Source organism: Bos javanicus, chromosome 9 (genome assembly GCF_032452875.1).
Source record: "Bos javanicus breed banteng chromosome 9, ARS-OSU_banteng_1.0, whole genome shotgun sequence".
Taxonomy (NCBI): domain Eukaryota; kingdom Metazoa; phylum Chordata; class Mammalia; order Artiodactyla; family Bovidae; genus Bos; species Bos javanicus.
This window is the reverse complement of record NC_083876.1, coordinates 29872801-29898874: the sequence shown is the minus strand read 5'-3', so window position 1 is coordinate 29898874 and position 26074 is coordinate 29872801. Positions and strand designations below refer to the sequence as shown.

Sequence of the window (26074 nt, the reverse complement as noted above, 5' to 3'; positions counted from 1 at the left end):
TGGTCATCCTGTTTTCCTGAGGCTGACAAAGATCAAAATATTTTCATTATGACCACTTACTTTCCCAGAATTCCACCCTGTGCACCACAGTCACATAAATGTTTAATGCTTTCTGAATGAGCAATAAATGATGAATATGTGAGTGGGTGAACAGTTGCCCATCCCACTGAGAGGTGGGCAAAGAGAGAAGAAATCAATGAAAACACTACAAAACACAGACACGGAAAATCACCTTTAGTCTATTGCTAAGGCTTTTAGTCATTTCCCAGAAATTTAGTTACAGGAGTGGAGAGATACATTACACAGACTGCACTAGTGGTAATGGTATCAACTCTTCCACCTACTAAATGTCTGACATTAAGCACTTTCTTTCAGCCTCGGGTGTGATGGATACAGTATATAATGTAAGGTAATATACTGCACAAACTGCAGAGACATACATATGTTCAGAACTGGGATGCTTATAAGTTTATCTAAAACAATACTTGTTCTTCATATTTAAAAAAAGCTGACTCCAGGAAAATATTTCCAAAGGCTATATAGTTGTCATTAAAACAAACAACAAAGTACTCATACGACTTAAAAGATTTATAAAACAAATATCTTAATAGAGAACTTCAGTTCTTGCCTGACCAGAAAAAAAGATTAAGATGTTATATGGACTTTTCCCTGACACTGTCATAACTAAAATCAACTAACTGTATGAAGTAAGATTTAAAATACATTTATATGGAAAATGGTATAATAGTTCAAATGATCAAATTTAGAAGTCCCATTGAATATTCATTAATACCCAAGTAAGAGACTCTTTATTACCAACCTTAGTTCCTTTCATTAAGTTATGAATAGGCTGAAGAAGAGCCTCAATCACAGTGTTGTTATATAAGCATTCAATTGCACATTCTTTCTGATCACAGAGTATACACAGAACTTCAGTTGCCATACTTGCAGGAGAATAATCCTCTGATAAAGAAGAAGTATTTTTTGAAAATTTAATAAGACATTACTTACATCTTTTGTTTCTGTGCTAGCTATTGCTTGTTTCAAAAAGCTCATCAAGGTTAATTAAAGAGTTTAAAAATCATACAATTCAATGCTCAGAGGATGATTTATTACCAAATTATGACCTGAAACTTGAGAATATTTGCTTAATGTATCTTCAAGTTAATGAAAGCAAATGACATTATAAACACCAAAAGACATCATTAGATCATTTGCTGTTTGACATTAAAGCTCTGCTTGATAGTGAGGATGTGGTTTGAAGCAAATTCACAACTTCTCCCCTCCTGGCAAACACCTTTCTGATTGCATTCACTTTTCTTCTTTTTCTTAAAAAAAGAAGAAAGTATATTCAGGTGTCAAGCCTGGGAGTAAACTAGAATCATTAAAAAATACAAAACACAGCCAAAAAGAAAGCAGAGGAGAAACTGTAATGGAAACTAGCATATTTCTTGTGTTAGCATAAAACCAATGAAATAAACGAACATTTTTAAGACTTTTAAAAATATATATATATTCAGCAAGACACAGATATAAATAAATATAATATAGAGAACAGTCCCAAAATTAATGTGGTATTTTTAGTTTCATAAATTAACATTTGCAGACATTTGCCTCCTAATATACTAAACAAAACAGTGTTTTACATGAAGAAATTAGGGAACCAAAAGTTAGTAATGTAAGGTTTTCCTGGTAATATACAACATAAAAACACTAAAGTTCTTAATTTATACTCTAATATTCCATACTCCATAAATTCACTAAGCAAATACTTGACAGGACCAATGTAATTTATTATGAATAATGCTTTCTTAATGAAATCTCTTTACCAAATGAGGTCTGTGAAAACATCCAGAAAATAGAATATTTTTCCATGGTTTCTATTTCTCTATTTATAATAGAAGCAGATTACCTAAATGACCAGGTGATGTCATCTTTGGACAAGTTGGTGAATGATAGATAAGTTGGGTAAACAGAACCAGAAGATCTGTAAGGGATACCGAATCTTCAAAAAGGAAGAAAAAGAACATCATTTTCTAGCATATGTTTACAAGTTAGAAAATTTTAAACTAATCATCCATCCTCCTAATCTGAGTTTTCACAGAAACTATGGTACAATTAGGAAAAAAGGGTCTATAATACAAGATTATATCCAGAAGAATAAACTAGACATAGTTGCCTAAAGATCACAGCTAATTTTTAGCCGAATCAGAACAAGGACTGCTAGTTCTGAATCCAGACTTGAATCATCCAATATATCTAGGATTTTAAAAGGCAGAGAAAAAAAAAATAAGGAAACATTAAAGACAGGGGAAATAGAATTATACAAGTAGGAAGAAGTACATACTGGGAGAAAAAAAAAAATAACAACACTTTACATAAGCCTGTCAGCAGACTGAAAGGTATCTTGCTCAGTATCCTAGGAGAGACCAAGCCAAATCTCTAAACTAAAAAATCATAGCACAAATTTTATCATACCTGAATATATTCATATCTCCTAATTGCACTTACCTTTTCTAGTCTTTAACTTTACAGGAAATAGCTTTCGGCCTTGTGTATAGATCAGTAATCTTCCCAAAAGGCTCAGTGAGTGAATGAAATAAATGTATTGTAATTCTTGTCCTGAGTAGTAGAAAGTTTTCTGCTTAATCCCTTAAAAGAAAAACAATTACATTTGTTTTAATGCTATTATATTTCATAGTACCTGTTTTTATTTCTCTCTGAACATTAAACAAGGTTGCAGTCTATAATGGAGACACTTGGTATAAATTTCTTTAAAAATCCCTTACTGTTTCCCAAGATACTTTAATACACTTAAATCTGAAGAAAAACATTCATTATAAAATTTATCAAACCTCAGAAAAGTATAATAGGCATACAGTGATCATTCTAAAACAAATACCATAAGATTGTTAGTTATCTGTCATTATAAAGAGACTGAATTAAGGAAGGAAGGAACTCAATATAAAACATTATTACTGCATAATTCTACCAATTAAAGGCCAGTAGCACAATCATATTTGTAACCATGTTTGCAGATGAAATTAGAATTGCTAAAATAAAGGCACCTTCTAACATATATCATTTATTCACTCATTCATCCATACATTCGAGATCTACTGAGTACCTGTTTTATATAACACCTTGAACTATTTGCTGGTGTCAAAAACCAAGAAGAGTGAAACCAGGCTTCCAGTGGCAAACAGCCTGATTGAACAGAGCACGGGGAGGATAAGTAGGAGAAACAAATGGCTAGCGGATAGCAGCAACATATCAGGACTTAGCTGCAGAAAGAGTATGGGCTTTATTATAGAGGCAACTGTGATGATACTAAAGGGTTTCAAGCAGAAAAGTAATCAAATATGCTTGTGGAAAACTGACTGATGGCAACATGGAAAGGTGAATGGAAGAAGGTCAAGGCTTAAAGTAACACTCATTAGGAAAATCACGAACAAAAGCATCCATTAGAAAAAAGAATGGAGAAGATGAGACAAAAAATAAATGTTGAAGGAAATAAAATCAATGTGCCTTAGCTAGAATTACATGCATACCATGAAAAGATTTTAAAAAATTCTCAAGTTTCTGAGTACATAGTAAATTCTTCTTCTATTTAATTCTGAAGAAAAAATGTTTAGAAAGATAATAATGATTTCAGTCCTTGATATTTTAATATTGACGTTCCCAAGGATCTTCCAAATAGAATACTAAGTATGAGTGCATTGGTCTGGGACTCAGGAAAGGAATACAGACTTAAACATTTAAGGGTGATCATTTATATATAAAAATATGTAATACTTGAAACCATGAGAGTGAACAGGCTCCCTCAAGAGACAACAGCTAGACTAAGCTGAAAAAAAAAAAGCAAAGAGCAAAACTTTTTTAAGTACAGACATAAATAGAACCTTTCAAGTGACTAAGAAAAACATGTTAGATGAGAATGAAGAAATCTAAGAAAGAATGGTATCAGGAAGATGAAGGAAAGAGTCAAGAGAGGCAAATGCTGTAAAATGAGGGCAAGAAAGAAGAGAAAATTAATGGGAAGACCAAGGAACAGCAGAAATAAAAGTATCATTTCCATGGTTGAGAAGTGAATAGGAGATAAAGAAATGGGGCCTGGGTATATATTCAATAGTTAGAAGGCCTTTACTCTTAAGGAAAGCAAAGAGAAGTAAGGTACATATGAAATTGCTCAGTTTTTTATATGAAAAATATGAGCAGGTTTAGAGAATGCAAGGAAAGGTACCAACAGAAAGGAAGACAACAAATGAAGCAATGGTTCTCAAAAAAAAAACAAAACACCAGATAGGAACAGAATCAAGAGCAGACAAGTAGTTCAATCTAGAACAGAAGGATTACCTCTTCATTCTAACTGGGAGAAAAGGAACATTGATAAGGGCACATAAATATGCATCTGCATGCATAAATGCAGAGGTGACCTAGAGTAGAAGAACTGTAGGCAGGAAACTCTGAAAGAGAAGAAGGCAAAAATTTTGAAAGAAATGTTGAAAGACTGCAATGAAGCACCCTGAAGTCTTCACTAGACAGGGAAAAAACCAAGGTAGTGAAGGGCTGGGAGATGGGTAGGGAAAAAAAGCTAGATATAACATTTTAATATTAATTAGAAAAATTTATGAATTTACAGATTATATACACACACACACACAGGCTTCACTGGCAGCTCAGACATTAAAGAATATGCCTGCACCCTCCTCCCTTCTCCCTCCCCATACCATCCCTCTGGGTCGTCCCAGTGCACAAGCCCCAAGCATCCAGTATTGTGCATCGAACCTGGACTGGCAACTCGTTTCATACATGATATTATACATGTTTCAATGCCATTATCCCAAATCTTCCCACCCTCTCCCTCTCCAACAGAGTCCATAAGACTGATCTATACATCAGTGTCTCTTTTGCTGTCTCATACCAGGAGACCTGGCTTTGATCCCTGGGTTGGTAATATCTCCTGGAGAAGGGAATGGCTACCCACTCCAGTATTCTTGCCTGGAGAATTCCATGGACAGAGGAGCCTGGTGCAATGGCACCCCACTCCAGTACTCTTGCCTGGAAAATCCCATGGGCGGAGGAGCCTGGTAGGCTGCAGTCCATGGGGTCGCTAGGAGTTGCACACGACTGAGCAGCTTCACTTTCACTTTTCACTTTCATGCATTGGAGGAGGAAACGGCAACCCACTCCAGTGTTCTTGCCTGGAGAATCCCAGGGGGAGCCTGGTGGGCTGCCATCTCTGGGGTCGCACAGAGTCGGACACGACTAAAGTGACTTAGCAGCAGCAGGAGCCTGGTGGGCTACAGTCCATGCGGTCGCAAAGAGTCAGACATGACCGAGTGACTAACACTTTTACTCTCATATGCATATAAACTTATTTATCTTTATCTTCTCTCAAAGTTCTGGCTTCTTTCTGTACTTTCTCCTTTACTACAAAACACTTATATTTTGAAACCTGTTAATAATTGGTCTTTGGTCATTTTTCTTGAGTAAAGAATTTATTCAGGGATAAATAAAATTATAAGATATCTTCATATTCTCAAAGAACTTAATATTTCCCTAAAGAAGTGACGTAGAATGATAAGATATCAAATTCACATACAAAGCTGTATGAAGTCAGCAAGAATAATAAAAATTCACCTAAGGCAAAGGTGCCTTCTTGAAAAACTCAAAGTTTACTCTTTCTCAATAAGATTTGTATCAGTGTAGGGATTATGGATAGTGGCAGCAGGAGTAGGAATAACCAAAGTGTAGGCACTGGTATGCCTTCTAAGAGAAGTTTCACTTCTATCAATAACTAGATATGAGATTAGATAGATATATAAGGGCCAGACTATGAAACATTTAGAATATTTTAGTTCAGACTGAGGATAAGCAGAGAAGAATCATAAAATGGGGCAAAGTGTTCAATAATAAAACAGTATTCCATAGAAATTTTCCTCCCACCAAAATGCACCTGATACACTTTCATTCTTTCTTCCTCTAGTGTACTACTGCAGTGTAACTCACGAGGACATACACCGTGTTATGAGCTGAAAAACTGCAGACTGTATGAATCGCTATGATAACTTCAAATGTAGATCTGCTACAAAAGGTCATATTATGCTGTATCTTAAATCTGTGGAAAGTATCTTGTATTAGCAAAAGCAATCTAATTTATTATGATATTAAAAAATAAATTACAAAGCTATTTATTAATAAAATTTACCATTTTTTAAAATGTAACAAAATATAATACTTACCACAAGACTTTGAATGTCCCAAAACTTCATCACCTTTCATGGTTTCACACAACTCAAAGTACTGAACACACTGCTGAACTGCTGTAGTTATCTAATAAAATAACAGCTTATTAATCCTAAAATTTTAAGCACACAAGTCCATGTATTAAAGAAGTTAGTCAAGGCTGTAAAATATGTTGGGAAAATATCTAAGAAAAATATTCAGAAAATTTAGAATAGCACCTTTCCACTGAAGCTCAGTCTCTGCAGTTACATTTTAACTACGGCTTCATTCCAGGAAACATGGAAAATATTTGTAGACCAGTAAATATACTATTGTTATAATGTTAGTATTAAGACAAAAATACAAATGTATTTTACATTTTATAGTGAAAGATGAAAAAATTCTGGTCATGACTTTAAAAATTCTCTTCTCAATATCCCCAATTTCCTTGCCTTAAGAGTCTTTTCTTCCTACTTGGCCAGTAAAACGTGACCTGTATCTAGCTTTCATTTCCATCTTAGATACCAGAATTGCTAAAAGCTGATAAAGAAAATTCTCAATACAAAGAACAGTCATAAAAAAATGATCTCCAATTTCTGTACCCAGCGATTCTCTGATAGTCTTGATTCTACCTCCTTTTCCCACTCTCCTCAAGCAAAGATTTCAAATCTTTTTCCTTTCCTCTATACCTACATACTTCCTGTAGATACCGTCTCATTCTGCTCTCAAATAGACGTCACCCGTGAGTTAAGGAGCAATAATTGCTAGATGTAGTAATAAAGAGGGTTTTGTTGATCTTCAAAAGATCAATCTCAAGGGACCTTGGGGAACAGAACTAACTATAAGGAAAGGGAATAGGAACTGAAAAATTAAAGGCAGATAGTGTAATTTTCATTTTCAAGAAGGTTGGCCATGAAAGAAAAAAAGGGTCAAACATAGGGGTGAGGTCTTAGGTCAAGAATGAATTCTTCAGGTTGAAAGGATATGGTCTTGCTTAAGTAGAAAGGAAGTTAAGAGTATATAGAAGAGAAAGGATAATTGATAGATTAGTGTCTAAGAGCAGGAGCAGCTAGGACCTAAGGGAAAGGAAAGGTTAAGCTTCAGATGGGAAAATGAAGGCGGCTGTGTGGACAGAGATGAGTTCATAATGATGGAATCAAGGAATTGATAGATTTCCTAGTCTCATTCATTCTTATGGCCTTATTTCATGTAGAAGAATTAGCATGGCAGAATTACCATCATTAAGAATGGCCCGCCTACAAGACTGGACCTTGACCATCATCTGGAAACTTGGATTTCAGGACTCTTCCTACCATTCTAAAAATGGTACCTCAACAAACAACGTGGTTTTTATGCTGAACGTCTGTGTTCCTTCTGGGTGTGTGGAATCCCTGGTATGTAGTAGGCAGAAGGTGCGAACACGATTAATCCCTGACTTGAAAATGGGCACTAAATCTCTAATAAATTTCTCTGGTAGACAACATGTCACATGAGCTGTCATAATTTGACACTGGAGAAATTAAGATGAGTCCTGTGTGACTCTGCTGGGAAAAAAGACTCTTAGAAGTTCATGCCTGGTATCTTCTCCAGTGTGCCTTATCCTTAAACCAGTTCTGTTTTGCATCTTTTTTTTTGGTAAGAAACCATAGCTGGGAGTACAACTACATGCTGAGTGCTAGAATTTCTCCCAGCAAATCATCAAATCTAGGGATAGGCTTTGGGAACCCCCTTCCATATCTATGTCTAAATCAACCTTTAGGATCTAGATTAATAAAATGAAATCTCCCCACCAGGAAATCTGGATCTCAAACTTGATACGACCAAATCTACCAAATCTAAAGTCATAACCTTTTCCAAAATCCTGTTTTCTTCCTACTGTGTTACTTATATCAATGAATGACAAATATTCAAATGAGTAAGTCCTGACCCAAAGTATGAGTCACTAAGTCATGTCTGACTCTTTGTGACCCCCATGGACTATAGCTCACAAGGCTCCTCTATCCAGAGAATTCTCCAGGCAAGAATACTGGAGAGGGTAGCCATTTCCTTCTCCAGGGGAACTTCTTGACCCATGGATCGAACCTGAGTCTCCTGCTTGCAGGTGGATTCTTTACCACTGAGACACCAGGGAAACTCAAGTCCTTACCAAACCCCATTCAAAAAGTCAAGTCCTCTAAAACTTATATTCAAAATATAGTACTCCTAAGTCCATCCATTTATCCCAATTCACTGTCATAGCCTTAATTCATGTTTTTACCATCTTTTCCCTCTTAGGAGAGATGTATTGAAGTAAAAACTATTTCCACCTACACCTTCAGCCCATTTTCCAAATTTTCCAAAGCCCTAATATAATGTTACTTCAGTACATGAAAATCTATCAGTGTATTACTAAATCTCCAGAATAAAGGTCAATCACCTAAATTTAACAATAAGAACTTTCTAATGACCTAACATTAGTTTTATTCCTATTACCCTCCAGATGACCCTCTCCCAAGACACACACACATGCACAGAGAAATACATCTACCTGTGTAAAAAGTCAGTCACCAAAAGCCAATTCAACAGTTATCTGACTAGTCAAATAACCAATTCATTAAAAGCAAATCCACCAAAAATCTCACCTATCAGTGCACATCAATTAATTCTGAAACACATTCAAAGCTGAAATGTACAACAAACTCATTTTTATCTGCAAAAGGGAAAAGGCTGAAGATTCCCTTCAAGTAGGTCTTATTTATTCTTCATGAAATTATGAGACCTTATCCTGCCTCATACATGATGAAACAAGCTAAGGTCAACTGACACAGACCCAATCTAAAGTACCTAAAAATTTTTCAAAAAACATCATCCACTTAATACTAGTTTTAAGGGAACTGGTTTTCGGGAAATTTCTCTAATACTAACTCACACATCTCTTAGCAATCTATGTCCAGCCATATTAAGTACACGCAGTTTCCAAGTGTACTATGTATTTTCCAATCCCTAAAGCCTTTAAAACATGCTATTCCATGGCCCTGAAATATTTTCCCACCACTACACTAACCATCTTCCCTCCTTTCCAGAATAATACCTATTCATTAATTTTCAAAATTCCCCACAATCCTTGGAAATGAGTGATGGTTCTAAGGATAAAAGCCAGAACAACCATACTTTTATATAACCATGGTTAACAGGTATCTAGAACAAATTTAAAATCTTGTAAATCATTGTATGTCAACAGATCTCAATGAACTTTACTTCTGAAAACCAACTAATCAGTAGCCCCTTTCTTCTAAAAGTCAGCCAACAACAGACATGCTCTGGGAAATTTACTGTTGGCTTCAACTCAGTTATCACCTCTAAAAGCCCATCAGACCAGTTCCAAGTTTTCCCCAAAATCCTGTATTAACATCTGCCTTGCCTAATTAAGTAAGCAACAAATACAGTTTGATGCATTGTTTCAGATACTGAACAGTGCTCTTAAACTTCAACATTTCTGGAGCTTCCATGGAGATTACCTTGAGGACTCTCAATTGGCATCATTTCCATGGGGTCGTCAAAGAAAAGCGTCTACTGGGGCCATAAATCCCAAGCTTTGATAATCCTTCAGATTTGCCACCACTCGGGTCTGTGTCAACGATGATCTAAGATTCATCTTGCTTTATTGAGTTCTCATTGCTAGATTTTATTATCCTTGGATTTATTATGAAACAGCTCTTTGTACAAAGAAGCCTTTTTGTTTTGGAGGAACACCATTGGGTCATTAGTTCTATTATTGTTCTATTATTAACATGCCTATTCTTTTGTGATCATTTTGCTTTTGTCGTTATTTGCACAGACTCTGAACTCCTGTTTTGTTTTGGGTTAGCTTGCATCTACTGAATATATAAAAGAATGCTCAGAAGAAGGCATAGTCCAAGAAGTCTCTAATCCAGTCAATTCGATCCAAACCAGCCCTGAGATGAGTGGCTACCAGCAATAAACTCATTTAAAGGAAACTGGTCATATTGCCTTGGGACTTCTACAAAAATTTCATGGCTACACTCCCTGACTTGTCAATTCTTGAAAAAAAGGGAATCAATGATTATTCTGTCACCAATCACACAGCCCTTCCCTCACTTCTGCTTAGTCAGAACCTGAAACACCATTCATAAGCACACACTTTTGCCCAAAAGTATAGTGATTTGTTTCATGTTTATCAGGAATTTGTCTAGGATGCAGCCTCCACTTGATAGAAATACTTCTGAGATGAAATTATATTAAAATCCTAATTCTTCAAAAACTGCCATTACGGGGAAATTTTGATATGACAAACATAGTTAAAACAGGCTCTAAAGAATTAGAAGACAAATGAACAAACAGCTTCTCTGTGAACTCAAAGCACTATCTCCAAATAATCTCTCTCAGATATTCTTTAGCTCACTTCCACTCAAATCTTCAAAAACTCATTCTTCCTTGCACTCATTTCTACTCATCTTTATTTTCACTACCCACTTAAACTTACTTCTGTTCCTTCTAACTCTTTCCCTCACTTCTTACATGTTTTATCTTTGGTTTGAGAAGAGTAACAATCACTGAAAAAGGCACATCTCAGAAGACGAACAACTACAAGACATAATATCCCCTTTAAATTGCAGGAGCAGAAACCAAATATATAGTAGGTAAATTTAAATACTAAAGAGTCAAGTTGAGGGTTTAAAAAATGAGTATTCTAAACTTTCAGTTCAGTTCAGTCGCTCGGTCGTGTCCCACTCTTTGCGATCCCATGGATTGCAGCACACCAGGTCTCCCTGTCCATCACCACCTCCCAGAGTTCACTCAAACTCATGTCCATTGAGTCGGTGATGCCATCCAGCCATCTCATCCTCTGTTGTCCCCTTCTCCTCCTGCCTTCAATGTTTCCAACATCAGTGTCTTTTCTAATGAATCAGTTCTTCACATCAAGTGGCCAAAGTACTGGAGTTTCAGCTGCAGCATCAGTTCTTCCAATGAACATTCAGGACTGATTTCCTTTAGGATGGACTGCTTGGATCTCCTTGCAGTGCAAGGGACTCTCAAGAGTCTTCTCTAACACCACAGTTCAAAAGCATCAATTCTTCGGTGCTCAGCCTTCTTCACAGTCCAACTCTCACATCCATACATGACCAATGGAAAAACCACAGCCTTGATTAGATGGACCTCTGTTGGAAAAGTAATGTCTCTGCTTTTTAATATGCTGTCTAGGTTGGTCATAACTTTTCTTCCAAGGAGCAAGTGTCTTTTAATTTCATGGCTGTAGTCACCATTTACAGTGATCTTGGAGCCCCAAAAAATAAAGTCTGCTACTGTTACCACTGTTTTTCCCCATCTATTTCCCATGAAGTGATGGGACCAGATGCCATGATCTTAGTTCTCTGAATGTTGAGCTTTAAGCCAACTTTTTCACTTTCCTGTTTCACTTTCATCAAGAAGCCCTTTAGTTCTTCTTCACTTTTTGCCATAAGGGTGGTGTCATCTCATATCTGAGGTTATTGATCTTTCTCCCAGCAGTCTTCATTCCAGCTTATGCTTCACCCACCTCAGCGTGTCTCATGATATATTCTGCATAAGTTAAATGAGCAGGGTGACAATATACAGCCTTGACATACTCCTTTCCCGATTTGGAACCAGTCCGTTGTTCCATGTCGAGTTCTAACTGTTGCTTCCTGACCTGCAAACAGGTTTCTCAAGAGGCAGGTCAGGCGGTCTGGTATTCCCCTCTCTTTCAGAATTTTCCAGAGTTTATTGTGATCCACACAGTCAAAGGCTTTGGCGTAGTCGATAAAGCAGAAATTCTAAACCTTACGAAAGATGTATTTGCTGTAAAATTCAGGATTTTATTTCATACTTATTCTCCTGCAGTAGGAAATATATACTAGCCAGTTCACTTAACTATTAATCCCTAAGATTGGGGCAGGGTGGGTGGGGGCAGAGAGGAGGAGTGGAGTGGTGGTGGTATGAAAACAGGAAGGCAGAAAAAAACAGACAAAATTTTGAATAACCTAGCTGTCAATATTTTTTTTAGCAACCTGAAGAGGGCAAGGAAAATAGGAAATGTACTACATAAGGCCATCTCAGAAGCCATTCTCTTAAGGGTAAACTGGACAAAAGATTCCAATTGTTAAAAGATTAAATATCTGTGCTGATAGCCAAAATGCTTTTCAGCTAGTTCATAAAAACAAAGTTCTTAACTTCCTCAGATATGGCTTTAAAAAAACTGGCAACAGTACATGAATGATTTGTCGCCCAGTGCTACCTATTGAATCTTCCCCTATGGCTCAGCCATAGAGAATCCACCTGCAATGCAGGAGACACAGGCGACGCATGTTCAACCCCTGGTGGGGAAGATCCCCTGGAGGAGGGCATAGCAACCTACTCCAGTATTCTTGCCAGGAGAATCCGATGGACAGAGGAGACTGGCGGGCTACAGTCCATAGTGTCGCAAAGAGTCAGAAACTACGGAAGTGACTGAGCATGCAGGCACATTATCTATTGAAAATGTCACACATTTCACAAACAAACTGCACAGAGTAGCTACTAACACATATTAGTTTAAAATTTAATTAAAATATCAAAAATTTAGTCTCTTAGTTTCCCTAATCACATTAAGTTTTCAGTGGATATATATAGCTAATAGCTGCCTCCCTGGACAATGCCACTGTTTCACTGTTGTACAAAATATCATCAGACAGCACCTATCAGAAGTTAGAGGACATGCTTTAGCAGATACTCATATCACGCTGCTATGCCTGAAGTCCTTTCACAAGGATCTCTTATAAAACAAAAGACAAATCCATGAGCGATTCAAATTTCCCACTACTACTGCTGTTTAGTCTCTTAAGCTGTGTCCAGCTCTTTGCATCCCCATGGACTGTAGTCCACCAGGATCCTCTGTCCATGGTATTCCCCAGGCAAGAATGCTGGGGCGAGTTGCCATTTCCTTCTCCAGGGGATCTTCCCAACCCAGGGATCTAGCTTGTGTCTCCTTCATTGGCAGGTGGATTCTTTACCACTGAGACACCTGGGAAACGTGTGTGTGTGTGTGTACACACATGTACGTACACCCATAGATACAACCATAAAAAAAATATCTTTTAGTATTTTGGTAAATTTAGGAAAACTTTAAGAGAAAATTAGATTTAGGATGAAATCTCATGCAAGATGCAAGTTTGGTTCATTATGTATGTGAGATAAAATATCTGAACATGTTGGTAGAATATTGAAGCTGGTAATATTTGTGGGCTAAGAACTGACTATAGTATAATTCACTTTTCAAATAAGGAACATATTTTAAGAGTTAACCTAAAAGAAACATTTGAAATACTTCCACCAAGGCCTTTCTGACAGCAAGAGTGAGATATCTGTATGTCAAATCATGCAAGGAAAAAATTCATTCCTGTTTTTTCTTCTTTCTCTATTCTAGCACGATCACTTTATGCTCATGTGGCAGCAACAAATTTCCATTAAAAATGGTAATGAGAGAGAAATACAGAAAGACTTTCAGTTTCTCTAAGGATTTTTAAATACCTATTACCTCTGCAAATAAATTCCCATTCTAATAGTCAATATGTCCATCTTCTCCTTTCTGAATCCCAATTCTTTTAATTCTCAAACAGAAAACAATTATTGTTCTCCTTTCTTCAATTTATGTCCTATTACAGTATTCTTAAAATTCACAATCCTAGGAATCTTTCTCTTCACTTCTCTTCTCAAGATTTTACTTAAGTCCGTAAACCATATTTATTATCTGAAAGTCATATAATCTTAATTTCATAATTTTCGTATTTGTCAATTATTCGCTAGACTTGCTGAATTCATTCCTTTCAGTGCTCTAACACGTTGTTCTACCAATAGCAATAAAAGCTGAGAATTTTACTAATATATTTTACAGTATTAGTTTGAATTTACCCACTCCAGAGTTCTTGCCTGGAGAATCCCAGGGATGGGGAGCCCGGTGGGCTGCCGTCTCTGGGGTCGCATAGAGTCGGACACGACTGAAGCGACTTAGCAGCAGCAGCAGTTTGTATTTAGTACAACTTGAATCAGTATGTGTGAATACAAAAGCACTTACCATTCTGAGTTTTTTAAAGCAACTTTCAGTCAAAAGCATGGGTAAATTTCGTAGAATGAAATTGGGGGGGAACGCTACAAACACCTGCTCTGAATTAAACCATATGATAATACTTAATGGCTTATCCCAAAGTAGCTTGTTAGCAGCTCAATTTATTAATACTATGAAGTTATATACTTCCTAACTCTTATCTTGACTGCATTTTAAGTCTCTACTTTTATCCTTTTATGTTTCACAGAATGGTAGTTTAAAAGTCACATAAAATGGGGATTATTTCATTATCCAACATTAACTATCACTCAACTTTGCACATTCAAGTTATTACATCATATATCTTCTTGTGATAGTATTTCTCAAGATAAGAACAAAACATAGACTTACCAGAGATTTATATTTCTTTTCGAGAAGTCTTAGTACTGCAGTTCTGCTATAATATGCATGCTAAAATTAGGAGGAAAATGACATTTAATATTCACGCTATACCATTCAAAATCCATTTTTCCTGCACCATTTCTTTCTAATAACATAAATTACAGAATAACTTAGTTTAAATTATTGTAATCAAAGCAAAACAGGTTTTTCTAAGTACAATGATTTATAAGCATAGCAATCACAAGAATGCAAATCATATTAAAAACTGGAGCATTTACTAATAGACCAGTATCCGTGATCTATCCAGGCACAGATTCTATTCTTCAGTTGTGTCCAGTTACCACACTAAGTTATTTTAAAACCAAAAAATATGCCCAACTACCAGTTTATGACAGAGCCTAAAGGGAAGATTAAGAAATGAGGGGAGAACTCGCAACTCTCACAACAAGGAGGGAGCTGTAATGTTTACATACACAGAAGTATGCCTAGGTTGAAATGCTCTCAAGGGACAGTATCTTAATCATTCCCTGCCAACCATATTTTAAAACCAATTCAAAGTGCCAAAAAAAACTCTCCTTAGAACTAAACAAAAATGAGATTAAAATATGTTTTTTATGCATTGTACAAAAGGGAAATTTTACATAAATATTACTTAGGTTCAATATCATTAGCCTTTAATGTAGTTTTTCATTTTACTTTAAAAAATAATATTCTGTAAAAGCTATCAGAACTTCTGGGGAATAGAATTTAATCAAATGAGGTTTGCATTAATTGAGAGCTAATCAAAACCCTTGGTTTTTTGGGGGCTTCCCTTGTGGCTCAGTTGGTAAAGAATCCACCTGCAATGAAGGAGACCTGGATTCAGCCCCTGGATTGGGAAGATTCCCTGGAGAAGGGAAAGGCTACCCACTCCAGTATTCCTGCCTGGAGAATTCCATGGACTGTATAGATCATGGGGTCGCAAAGAGTTGTATGCGACTGAGTGACTTTCACTCTCACTTTCTGTGTTTTAACCCTTGTAGCTTAAAATGTTTAAAAAAAGTCATTAATCCATTTTTCAGGTTTAGTAAGAGAAATATGCTGCCTTACCATTAAACTATTGACCATGTTCTGAAAAGAAAGGCTCATAGTACATCCCTTAGACCATAGTTCACATACCACAACCCTCAGGTCAAAGTTAGCTGCCTCCTGATATTTGGTGAACAATGTTTTATCTATAGATGCTTCTGGGCTATGGCAGAGAACTGATTAGTTGCATCAGAGACAGGCCAGTCTACAAAGCCAGAAATATTTACTGCCTGGCTCTTAACATAAAGTATGACAACTTCTGCCTTAGAGGAGTGAAGAATGTGATAAATTTTAGTAATACTAGAACTATTTCTAATGGGAGCTATTTAATAATTTTCTGTTGGTTGGTTTTCCTATGATGTGTCTCATTCTCTTTAGAATTAAGTGCTGACAATAAAAATGTTAAGTGAAAAAAGTTAATTATAAGCACTTAGAATATGATGTGTTAAAATTAATCTGTTTAGGTCTTTTTTAAGCATACAACTACATAAAATATAATCTCAATAGTTGTTAGGCCCATGTATAGAATTAGAGATATTTAATTTTATTTGTGTTTTTACATATTTTGCATATGTTCTATAATAGTGGTATAATTTGATAATCAAAAAAAGAAAAAGGTCAAATATCAGATTGAGGAACAAAGTTTCAGTTTCGGTTCAGTTCAGTTCAGTTGCTCGGTCATGTCCAACTCTTTGCAACCCTATGGACTGCAGCAGGTCAGGCTTCCCTATCCATCACCAACTCCTGGAGCCTACTCAAACTCCTGTCCATCGAGTCAGTGATACCATCCAACAATCTCATCCTTTGTCGTCCCCTTCTCCTCCTGCTTTCAATCTTTTCCAGCATCAGGGTCTTTTTCTAATGAGTCAATTCTTCACATCAGGTGGCCAAAATACTGGAGCTTCAGCTTCAGCATCAGTCCTTCCAATGAATATTCAGGACTGATTTCCTTTAGGATGGACTGCTTGGATCTCCCTGCTATTTGAGGGACTCTCAAAAGTCTTCTCCAACACCACAGTTCAAAAGCATCAATTCTATGGCACTCAACTTTCTTTAACTCCACCTCTCACATCCATACATGACTACTGGAAAAACCACAGCTTTCACTAGAAGGACCTTTGTTAGCAAAGTAATATCTCTGCTTTTTAATATGCTATCTAGGTTGGTCATAACTTTTCTTCCAAGGAGCAAGCATCTTTTAATTTCATGCTGCAGTCACAATCTGCAGTGATTTTTGGAGGCCAAAACAATACTCTGTCACTGTTTTCATTGTCTCCCCATCTTTTTGCCATGAGGAACAAAGAGTTAAGACTAAATTAAGTTGAGCAAGAATTTACCAAACATATACTACATAGAGGTCAGGTAAATGTTAAGCACCAAACAGATGCTTTGGTTAACCGGGCATTATCATACAGTTGATATGATAATGCAAACCATTCAATTTCACAGTAATCCAAGTCTATGCCCCGAACAGTAATGCTGAAGAAGCTTAAATTGAAGGGTTCTATGAAGACCTACAAAACCTTCTAGAACTAACATCCAAAAATGAGGTTCTTTTCATCATAGGGGACTGGAATGCAAAAGTAGTAAGCTAAGAGATACCTGGAGTAACAGGCAAATTTGGACTTGGAGTACAGAATGAAGCAGGGCAAAGGCTAATAGAGTTTTGCCAAGAGAACACACTGGTCATAGCAAACGCCATCTTCCAACAACACAGGAGAAGACTCTACACATGGACAACATCAGATGGCCAACACTGAAATCAGAATGATTATATTCTTTGCAGCTAAAGATGGAGAAGCTCTATACAGTCAGCAAAAATAAGACCAGGAGCTGACTGTGGCTCAGATCATGAACTCCTTATTGCCAAATTCAGACTTAAACTGAAGAAAGTAGGGAAAACCACTGACCATTCAGGTAGGACATAAATCAAATTTCTTAAGATTATATACTGGAAGTGACAAAGACATTCAAGGAATTAGATATGATAGAGTGGCTGAAGAACTATGGATGGAGGTTCGTGACACTGTACAGGAGATACTGATCAAGACCATCCCCAAGAAAAAGAAATGAAAAAAGGAAAAATGGTTGTCTGAGGAGGCCTTGCAAGTAACTGAGAAAAGAAAAGAGGTGAAAGGGAAAGGAGAAAAGGAAAGATAGGTCCATTTGAATGCAGAGTTCCAAAGAATAGTAAAGAGAGATAAGAAAGCCTTCTTCAGTGATCAGTGCAAAGAAATAGAGGAAAAGAATAGAATGGGAAAGACTACAGAACTCTTCAAGAAAATTAGAGATACCAAGGGAACATTTCATGCAAAGATGGGCACAATTAAGGACAGAAATGCTATGGACCTAACAGAAGCAGAAGATATTAAGAAGAGGTGGCAAGAATACACAGAAAAGATCTTCATGACCCAGATAATCACAATGGTGTGATCACTCATCTGGAGCCAGACCTCCTGGAATGTGAAGTCAAGTGGGCCTTAGAAAGCATCACTACAAAGCTAGTGTAAGTTGTGGAATTCCAGTTGAGCTCTTTCAAATCCTAAAAGATGATGCTGTTAAAGTGCTGCACTCAGTATGCCAGCAAATTTGGAAAACTCAACAGTGGCCACAGGACTGGAAAAGGTCAGTTCTCATTCCAATTCCAAGGAAAGGTAATGCCAAAGAATGTTCAAACTACCACACAATTGCACTCATGTCACAGGCTAGCAAAGTAATGCTCAAAATTCTCCAAGCCAGGTTTCAACAGTACATGAATCATGAACTTCAGATGTTCAAGTTGGATTTAGAAAAGGCAGAGGAAGCAGAGATCAAATTGCCAACATCCACTGGATCATCAAAAAAGCAAGAGAGTTCCAGAAAAACATCTACTTCTGCTTTATTGATTACGCCAAAGTCTTTGACTTTGTGGATCACAACAAGCTGTGGGAAATTCTTAAAAAGATGTGAATACCAGACCACCTGACCTGCCTCCTGAGAAATCTTTATGCAGGTCAAGCAACAGTTAGAACTGGACATGGAACAACAGACTGGTTCCAAATCCGGAAAGGAGTACATCAAGGCTGTGTATTGTCACTCTGCTTATTTAACTTATATACAGAGTACATCATGAGAAATGGCAGGCTGGAAGAAGCACAAGCTGGAATGAAGATTGCCGGGAGAAATATCAATAACCTGATATGCAAATGACACCACCCTTATGGCAGAAAGTGAAGAAGAACTAAAGAGCCTCTTGCTGAAAGTGAAAGAGGAGAGTGAAAAAGTTGGTTTAAAACTCAGCATTCAGAAAACTAAGATCATGGCATTTGGTTCCATCACTTCATGGCAAACAGATGGGGAGACAATGGAAACAGCAACAGACTTTATGTGGGGGGCCTCCAAAATCACTGCAGATGGTGACTGCAGCCAGGAAAGTAAAAGACACTTGCTCCTTGGAAGAAAAGTTATGACCAACCTAGACAGTATATTAAAAAGCAGAGACACTAGTTTGCTGACAAAGATCTGTCTAGTCAAAGCTATGGTTTTTATAGTAGTCATGTATGGATGTGAGAGTTGGACTATAAAGAAAGCTGAGTGCTGAAGAATTGATGCTTTTGAACTGTGGTGTTGGAGAAGACACTTAAGAGTCCCTTGGACTGCAAGGAGATCCAACCAGTCAATCTTAAAGGAAATCAGTCCTGAATATTCATTGGAAGGACTGATGCTGAAACTGAAATTCCAATTCTTTGGCCACCTGATGCCAAGCACTGATGCATTTTAAAAGACCCTGATTCTGGAAAACATTAAAGGCGGGAAGAGAAGGGGCTGACAGAGGATGAGATGGTTGGATGGCATCACCAACTCAATGGACATGAGTTTGAGTAAACTCCGGGAGTTGGTGATGGACAGGGAAGCCTCGCGTGCTGCCATCCATGGGGTCGCAAAGAGTCGGAGACGACTGAGCAACTGAACTGAACTGATACAGTTGAGATAAAAATTAAAAAAAAATAAAGCATCAGCTAGATAACATCCAAACCATGCTAAGTAATAATGAAGCATGCTGCTGCTTTGCATGGTTTGCATGGCAAGATATGGCCCATTCCCATCCTTTCCTCTGCAACAAATACATGTTGAGAGGGACAAAGACATAAGAACACAATCCAATATAACTCTGACTACTGTCAGACGCAGACTACTCTTACTCAACAGCAGAAGAGGGAGCTAACAGTGTTTAACAATCTTTTAATATTAGTATAGTTCTAAGGCAGTGGTCAGTTCCACAGGAAGTCACCAGCGTTCAGGCATTAAACACATTTTCTAAACTGCAGATTCAGGAAGTGGCAAATGAAGAGATGTTTCCAGACATCTATAAGCCAGAGAAAAGTGAAACTGAACCCTTATGGTTTACCACATCTTCTTTAAAAATTCATAGCTTTACAACTAAGATATGAGACTTCTCTGGCAGTCCAACAGTTAACTCTGCACTTCCAATGCAAGGGGCACAGGTTTCATCCCTGGACGGGGGACTAAGATCTCATACGTGGAGTGGCAAGGCCAAAAGCTTTTAAAAATTAAAAAATAAAATAAAATAAGACATGATTTGGAATAGGTCATTCAGTTTAGTAGATTCAAATGAATTACCATTAAAATCCTATTCTGAATCTGTCACCTACTAGGTAAAGAATACTGAGCAAGTTACTTCTCTATGCCTCAGGTGCTGCATCTGTAAAATAGGATAATAATACTGCCTATATCATAAACTGTTATAAGAATTGAGTTAACACATGTAAACGTGATTAGAATTCTTGACGCTGTAAACAAACGGCAGCTATTTTTTTAAAACAATATAGCAATGCAAAGAAAGGTAGAAAAACATTCCATATTTCCTTACCATCCACTTTTTGAACCACACAGCTTTGGTATCCACCAATGCAAGAAAATATATCGGATCCAAAATTTTTTGTGAGACAAGATGGCTTTGATCATGTTTAACTGATAACAAAGACAAGGTACTCTCCACAATTTCTTCCATATACCTAATAGTTTGGGAAATAAGTGATTTTTAGAAAAAAAATGTTATATATATAACAGTGACATTTTTTATTTATGGAATGACAAAGTAATGGGTACTATTTAGAAACATCATTTTTAATATTTCAGTAAATGGCAGAGATGAGATTCACCCCCAATTTCCTCTGCTCTAAAAACTTATGTTCTACTTCAACACTGGCTGTTCAAATTTAACTTTCCTTTTTAGACCACAGTTACCCTTACAACCTCATTAAAAATCTTAGAATTAAAAAGGGAAAAGTTTAAATAACATTGAAGGAACTTCACCCAAGTATCAAAGACTCAAAGAGCAGTAATGAAAGAACCTGAGGCTACAGCACCCTCTTTTTACCTTGCTGTGATAATTTTGCTGCTGTTTAGTCACTAAGTTGTGCCTGACTCTTTTTGCAACCCCATGGACTGTAGCCTACCAGGTGCCTCTCTTCATGGGATTAACCAGGCAAGAATACCGAAGTGAGTTACATGTACTTCTCCAGGGGATCTTTCAGACCCAGGCATCAAACCCACAATCTCCTGCATTGGCAGGTGGATTTTTCACAGCTGAGCCACTTGAGAAACACATTGTGATAATTAAACTGTATTATATATACTGGTTTAGAGCCATTCACACAGCTAAGTACAAAACATGAAAAGCTAAAAACAAACCGCATAAAATCAGTTGACTATCTACTTTTTGAAATGTATGTGGCCGGTAAGATTCCTAATCTCATTACTGGTATAAATTAGGGGGCTTACTTTTCTGGGTGTCGAATCCAAAAAGATGGAGCCTCTTTCTGATATTCATTTAGAAGACGAATCTATAAAACAGTATATAACCATTCTCAAAAGTTTAGAATTCTTAAATACAGAATTACATCAAGAGAAATAAAAGCATATTACAGAAAGTAAATACCTTTTTAAGTAAATGGGTCACATTAGGATTACTTATGTCTATGCCAGTTGAAAGAGTAGGAATATTATTTTCTCTAGAAAGAAAGTATAACTCCAAATATTTAGCTAAAAGGAAAAGTAAAAATAAGGTTATTATGCCATTCAGTTATAGTGCTTTCTAAAAAGTTATTTCCTGTCCATTTTTATTAAGCACAAATTTTCAAAAGTTTTGAAAATGATATAATGAACATACCTAAGCTTGTATAAATTTCCTTGGTCATATGTAATGGTGAAAGTGTAAACGTCTGTGCATAGAATTTTAAAATCCGGTCCTATGGAAATGAAACAAAATTTGTATCCAAGATTCTTTCATCATCTATTTTTGTAAGAATCATTTTTTCACATAGCGAAAACCTTAATAAACACATGCCCATTCAAAAACTTCAATAGAAATGTAACTAAAATGGCACATTCTTGTGTTGGTTGGCAAAAAGTAAAGTCAACCAAAACTAAGAGTCAATCTAATGCAGCAGAACATTGTAAAATTTGGTGATAGTGGGGATACAGACATGAGGAGGCAGAGTGAGGTTCACTAAAGGAAGGAAACAATATAATTTGTTATAATCTGACACAATGTAAAGGTGTCAGACAAGGAAACAGTAGGAGTACTACATGTAAAAAACAATCCACTCCTTTCCAAATCCAGTATCTGTTTTTGTTTTAATCGCTTACAGGAAAGTTTAGACTTTTAGGACTTCAATAATTTTACCTACTCCCAAGAAAAATATTATATTATAAAATTTTACATTATTAAAACATAAAGTAGGAACTATCACAATGTAAAAAAATTAAATGAGATCATAGAAGTAGTCAGTACGTGACACTAACAGGTACTTAGAAATGACAGCTTATCATTTTAATTATACCAACTTTGATGGGATTAATCTTAATAGTGAAATTCAATTTTTCATTAAAAAAATAATATTCCCTCAAATGTTCTACTTTGAGGAAAAAACTAATTATCTTGCCTATATCAAATATGGGAGATTCCCCGGTGGCTCAGATGGCAAAGCATCTGCCTACAATGCAGGAGACCTGGGTCAGGACGATCCCCTGGAGAAGGAAATGGCAACCCACTCCAGTATTCATGCCTGGAAAATTCCATGGATGGAGAAGCCTGGTGGGCTACAGTCCACCGGGTTGCAGAGAGTCGGACACGACTGAGCAACTTCACTTTCACTTTTCATATCAAATATTAGATTAATACATTTAAGAAAATGGTTACCCAAGAAGTCAGATGGTAAAGAATCTGCCCACAATCCGGGAGACCTGGGTTCAATCCCTGGGTTGGGAAGACACCCTGGAGAAGGGAATGGCAACTCACTCCAATATTCTTGCCTGGAGAATTCCATGGGCAGAGGAGCCTGGTGGGATATAGTCCATGGAGTTGCAAAGAGTCGCATACAGTTGAATGACTAACACACACACACACACACAAATGACTAAAAATATACTGAAAAAACCCAAGAGATTCTTACCGAACATAGGGTATTAATTAATTTGGGAAGCATGTTTTCATAGTTGCAGCAATTGGTAAGCATTAATATTTGTCACACTTTCAAACACTATATACTTCACTCAGTTACATGTAAGTATCCTTCGAAGTAGAAAATGAAGAAACAGAATTGAACTCAAGAATTTGGATAAAGCATAAGTTTTAGACAAAAAGAATATCATGCCTTGTTTCCTACTCAAATGATTGGTTCTGTTGTCATCGCTCCTCAGGTGACTGCTTCTTCCAATGCTATTGCCTTAAGTACTAACACAAACTCTTGCTGCATATAATGGCCAAACCAAAGCACTTAAATTGACCCAGCATGATCTTTACAATGTTTATAAAAGGAATAAAGAAAACCTATTAGAGCACTATTCTATCTTTAGGAGGGAAACTTAAACAATTGTATTTCCAGTTAGAATGCATTGAAGTGAAAAGGTAACAGTGAAATATCTTTCCCCCTTAAATCCTTCAGAATTTTTGAGAAGTCTGCATCACCCTCTGGTGTTAGTATTGTTGAACTGCATCCAGGACTGAGTAAACACCATTTTCCCTCTTACAAAAATATGAACAAATCATTTGTTTCCAAATCCCTTCTGTTTACCAGTACAATTATACTTTCAATGATGAAAGGGTATTTTTAAGTAGTAAAAAGGTATTGAGATTTATTTTTATGAACTGTTTACTGTCTCATCTTCTAGAATGTAAGTTCTACGCAGGCAAAGGCTTCTGTCTTGCTCAGTGTGTTCCCAGCATCTGATCTAGAATGATGTGTATTGCAGGTAAATTTATCTTTTACTTATACCTTAAAAAATTCTATATAAAGAAAAACCTTATATATTTTAAGGACACTTTTTTCCTTCATTGATATATCATTTATGAAGAAAAAGGCATTTAAAAAACTTTTTTGTAGTTAAATGTGATGCTGGAATACAGACCAGATTTTTTTTTAATCCCATATAATTACTGCACTTTTTAACATAACCTTGCTTTTCATCACATGGTGTTTCTGAGAAGTCATATGTGAATCATTTTTTACATAACTACCTCTACTACTAAGCAACCTTAGTTTTTGCAATTGTCTATATTTGCTGTATAATTCATCTCTATTATCTTCTAATGTCTTAGCTTTACAGTTTTCTAACTTCTCTTTCTAGGCAGTTGGTGGTAGTGGTTTAGTTGCTAAGTCATGTCCGACTCTTGCGATCATGAACTGTAGCCTGCCAGGCTCCTCTGTCCATGGGATTCTCCAGGCAAGAATACTAGAGTGGGCTGTTATTTCCATTTCCAGGGGATCTTTGAGACCCAGGAACCGAACCTGGGTCGCTTGCATTGCAGGCAGATTCTTTACCAACTGAGTTAGGAGGGAAACCCTTCTAAGCACTTAAGTAGTCTCTGACACTTAAATACACAAGGAAAATGCTTATTTAAATCTTTCAGAGTAAATTTTAATCATTCCAAGTTCAAGTTTTCACATATGAATTCTTTCAAAAACACACTCTTTCTTTTAAAATACTTTTCTTAATTGAAAAACAATGACACAGATACTTGGATGTCCCTTTAGAAGATAAAAACAAAACGCATATGCTAATAAAGTCTGTCTTGGCAATGAAGTGTGATTCTAACCAGACCCTGAATTTAATCATGATGTAGTAAGCTAATTCCCTAAAAAAAAAAAAAAAAAAAAAACTTGACAATTCAAAAGCTGGAGGTGAATTTCCATAAATATTTGAGCTACTATTAAAGAAAATTATATTCCATTTGCTTCTAGAATGGTAGGGGAAAAAAAACAGAAAATGTTTATACTTCTGTAAGCATTTCCTTACACTAAATACAGGATCAGGATCTGAAAGATACACTGTCAGCTTCTCACAGAGAGTGGTCCAATTTTCACAGTTCAGGACATCAGATGGAGGAGCTGAACACAATGTTTGCAAGGCTTCATATCTCACCTATAATTTTTAGAAGAATTTTTATTAATAATCAGCCACCAAAATAACAGCAATTCTCAAAATATTTAACAAACATTGAAAGGCTGAGTTTGGATAATTGCTTTAAAGAGCCAATTGAGACTCAGATGCCCTTTCATGAAACAATTCTTGATAACCGATTTTTTTAGACTACTTAGCAGAGAAACAAAATAGGTTATTTCATATAATGCAAAAACTAAAAAAACACTAAAAGTTCATTAGGATTTTTCCACAAGATGTTGCAGAAAAACAAATTTTTTGGCCCATCCAATGTACTGGGAGATTCTAGGTCACATGTCTGAGGGGAACAGGAGAAGGTATGGTGGTCAAATCTGAAAAGCCAGAATAAAGTGTCCCAGTGTCTCCTCCCATAGACTTTCCTCACTAGAACAATCCCCCACACATGGTCCTGAGGCAGGAAGCAGATGGGTCTCGCCAGGGTAAAGCAACTGGAGATTCATTCTCTATTGATGGAAACTCCAAGATAAGAATAGACGGCAATTAAGGGAGGAGGCTGGACCCTGCAGAAAACACATATTTCTCATTCCCGCAGTCAGACCTCCCCGACCACACATGTGCAGAAAAGGCTCCTTGGAAACCAAACTGGAGTCAAATCAAGGGATGTTCTACCCAGAAGCCTTTTCAGTAGGATCCATCTTGGCTAAGAGATGCACACGAATCCTGAGATATACCAAATATGGACTGCAAACCAGGCAAATCATAATGATTGGTCAAAGGAAACCTGAAAGAAATGCTCCATATAAGTGATTCAAATTGCCATGTGGGCACAACTCAGGGACTCTCCCTCTGAGTCTGCCAAAATGTCTATCCATATGTACTGTACTCTTTTTCCTAATAAATACTTCACTTGCTTCACTATTTTATGTCTTTGTG

The 26074-nt window shown here is 36.7% G+C and overlaps 1 protein-coding gene across 2 annotated transcripts in view; it reads right to left on the bottom strand.

Annotated features, from left to right (window-relative positions):
- Window positions 1-26074, bottom strand: part of TBC1D32 (TBC1 domain family member 32) — a 206932-nt gene that overhangs the window by 153421 nt on the left and 27437 nt on the right. For both annotated transcript variants that reach the window (XM_061427448.1, XM_061427449.1), the window contains exons 6-15: window positions 25037-25162; window positions 21909-21987; window positions 21678-21781; window positions 21521-21582; window positions 20607-20751; window positions 14678-14737; window positions 6246-6336; window positions 2512-2652; window positions 1913-2005; window positions 821-963 (exon numbers count right to left, since the gene is read on the bottom strand). In XM_061427448.1, coding sequence (XP_061283432.1) covers window positions 821-963; window positions 1913-2005; window positions 2512-2652; window positions 6246-6336; window positions 14678-14737; window positions 20607-20751; window positions 21521-21582; window positions 21678-21781; window positions 21909-21987; window positions 25037-25162 — 1044 coding nt within the window. The remainder of the gene's footprint in view (window positions 1-820; window positions 964-1912; window positions 2006-2511; window positions 2653-6245; window positions 6337-14677; window positions 14738-20606; window positions 20752-21520; window positions 21583-21677; window positions 21782-21908; window positions 21988-25036; window positions 25163-26074) is intronic.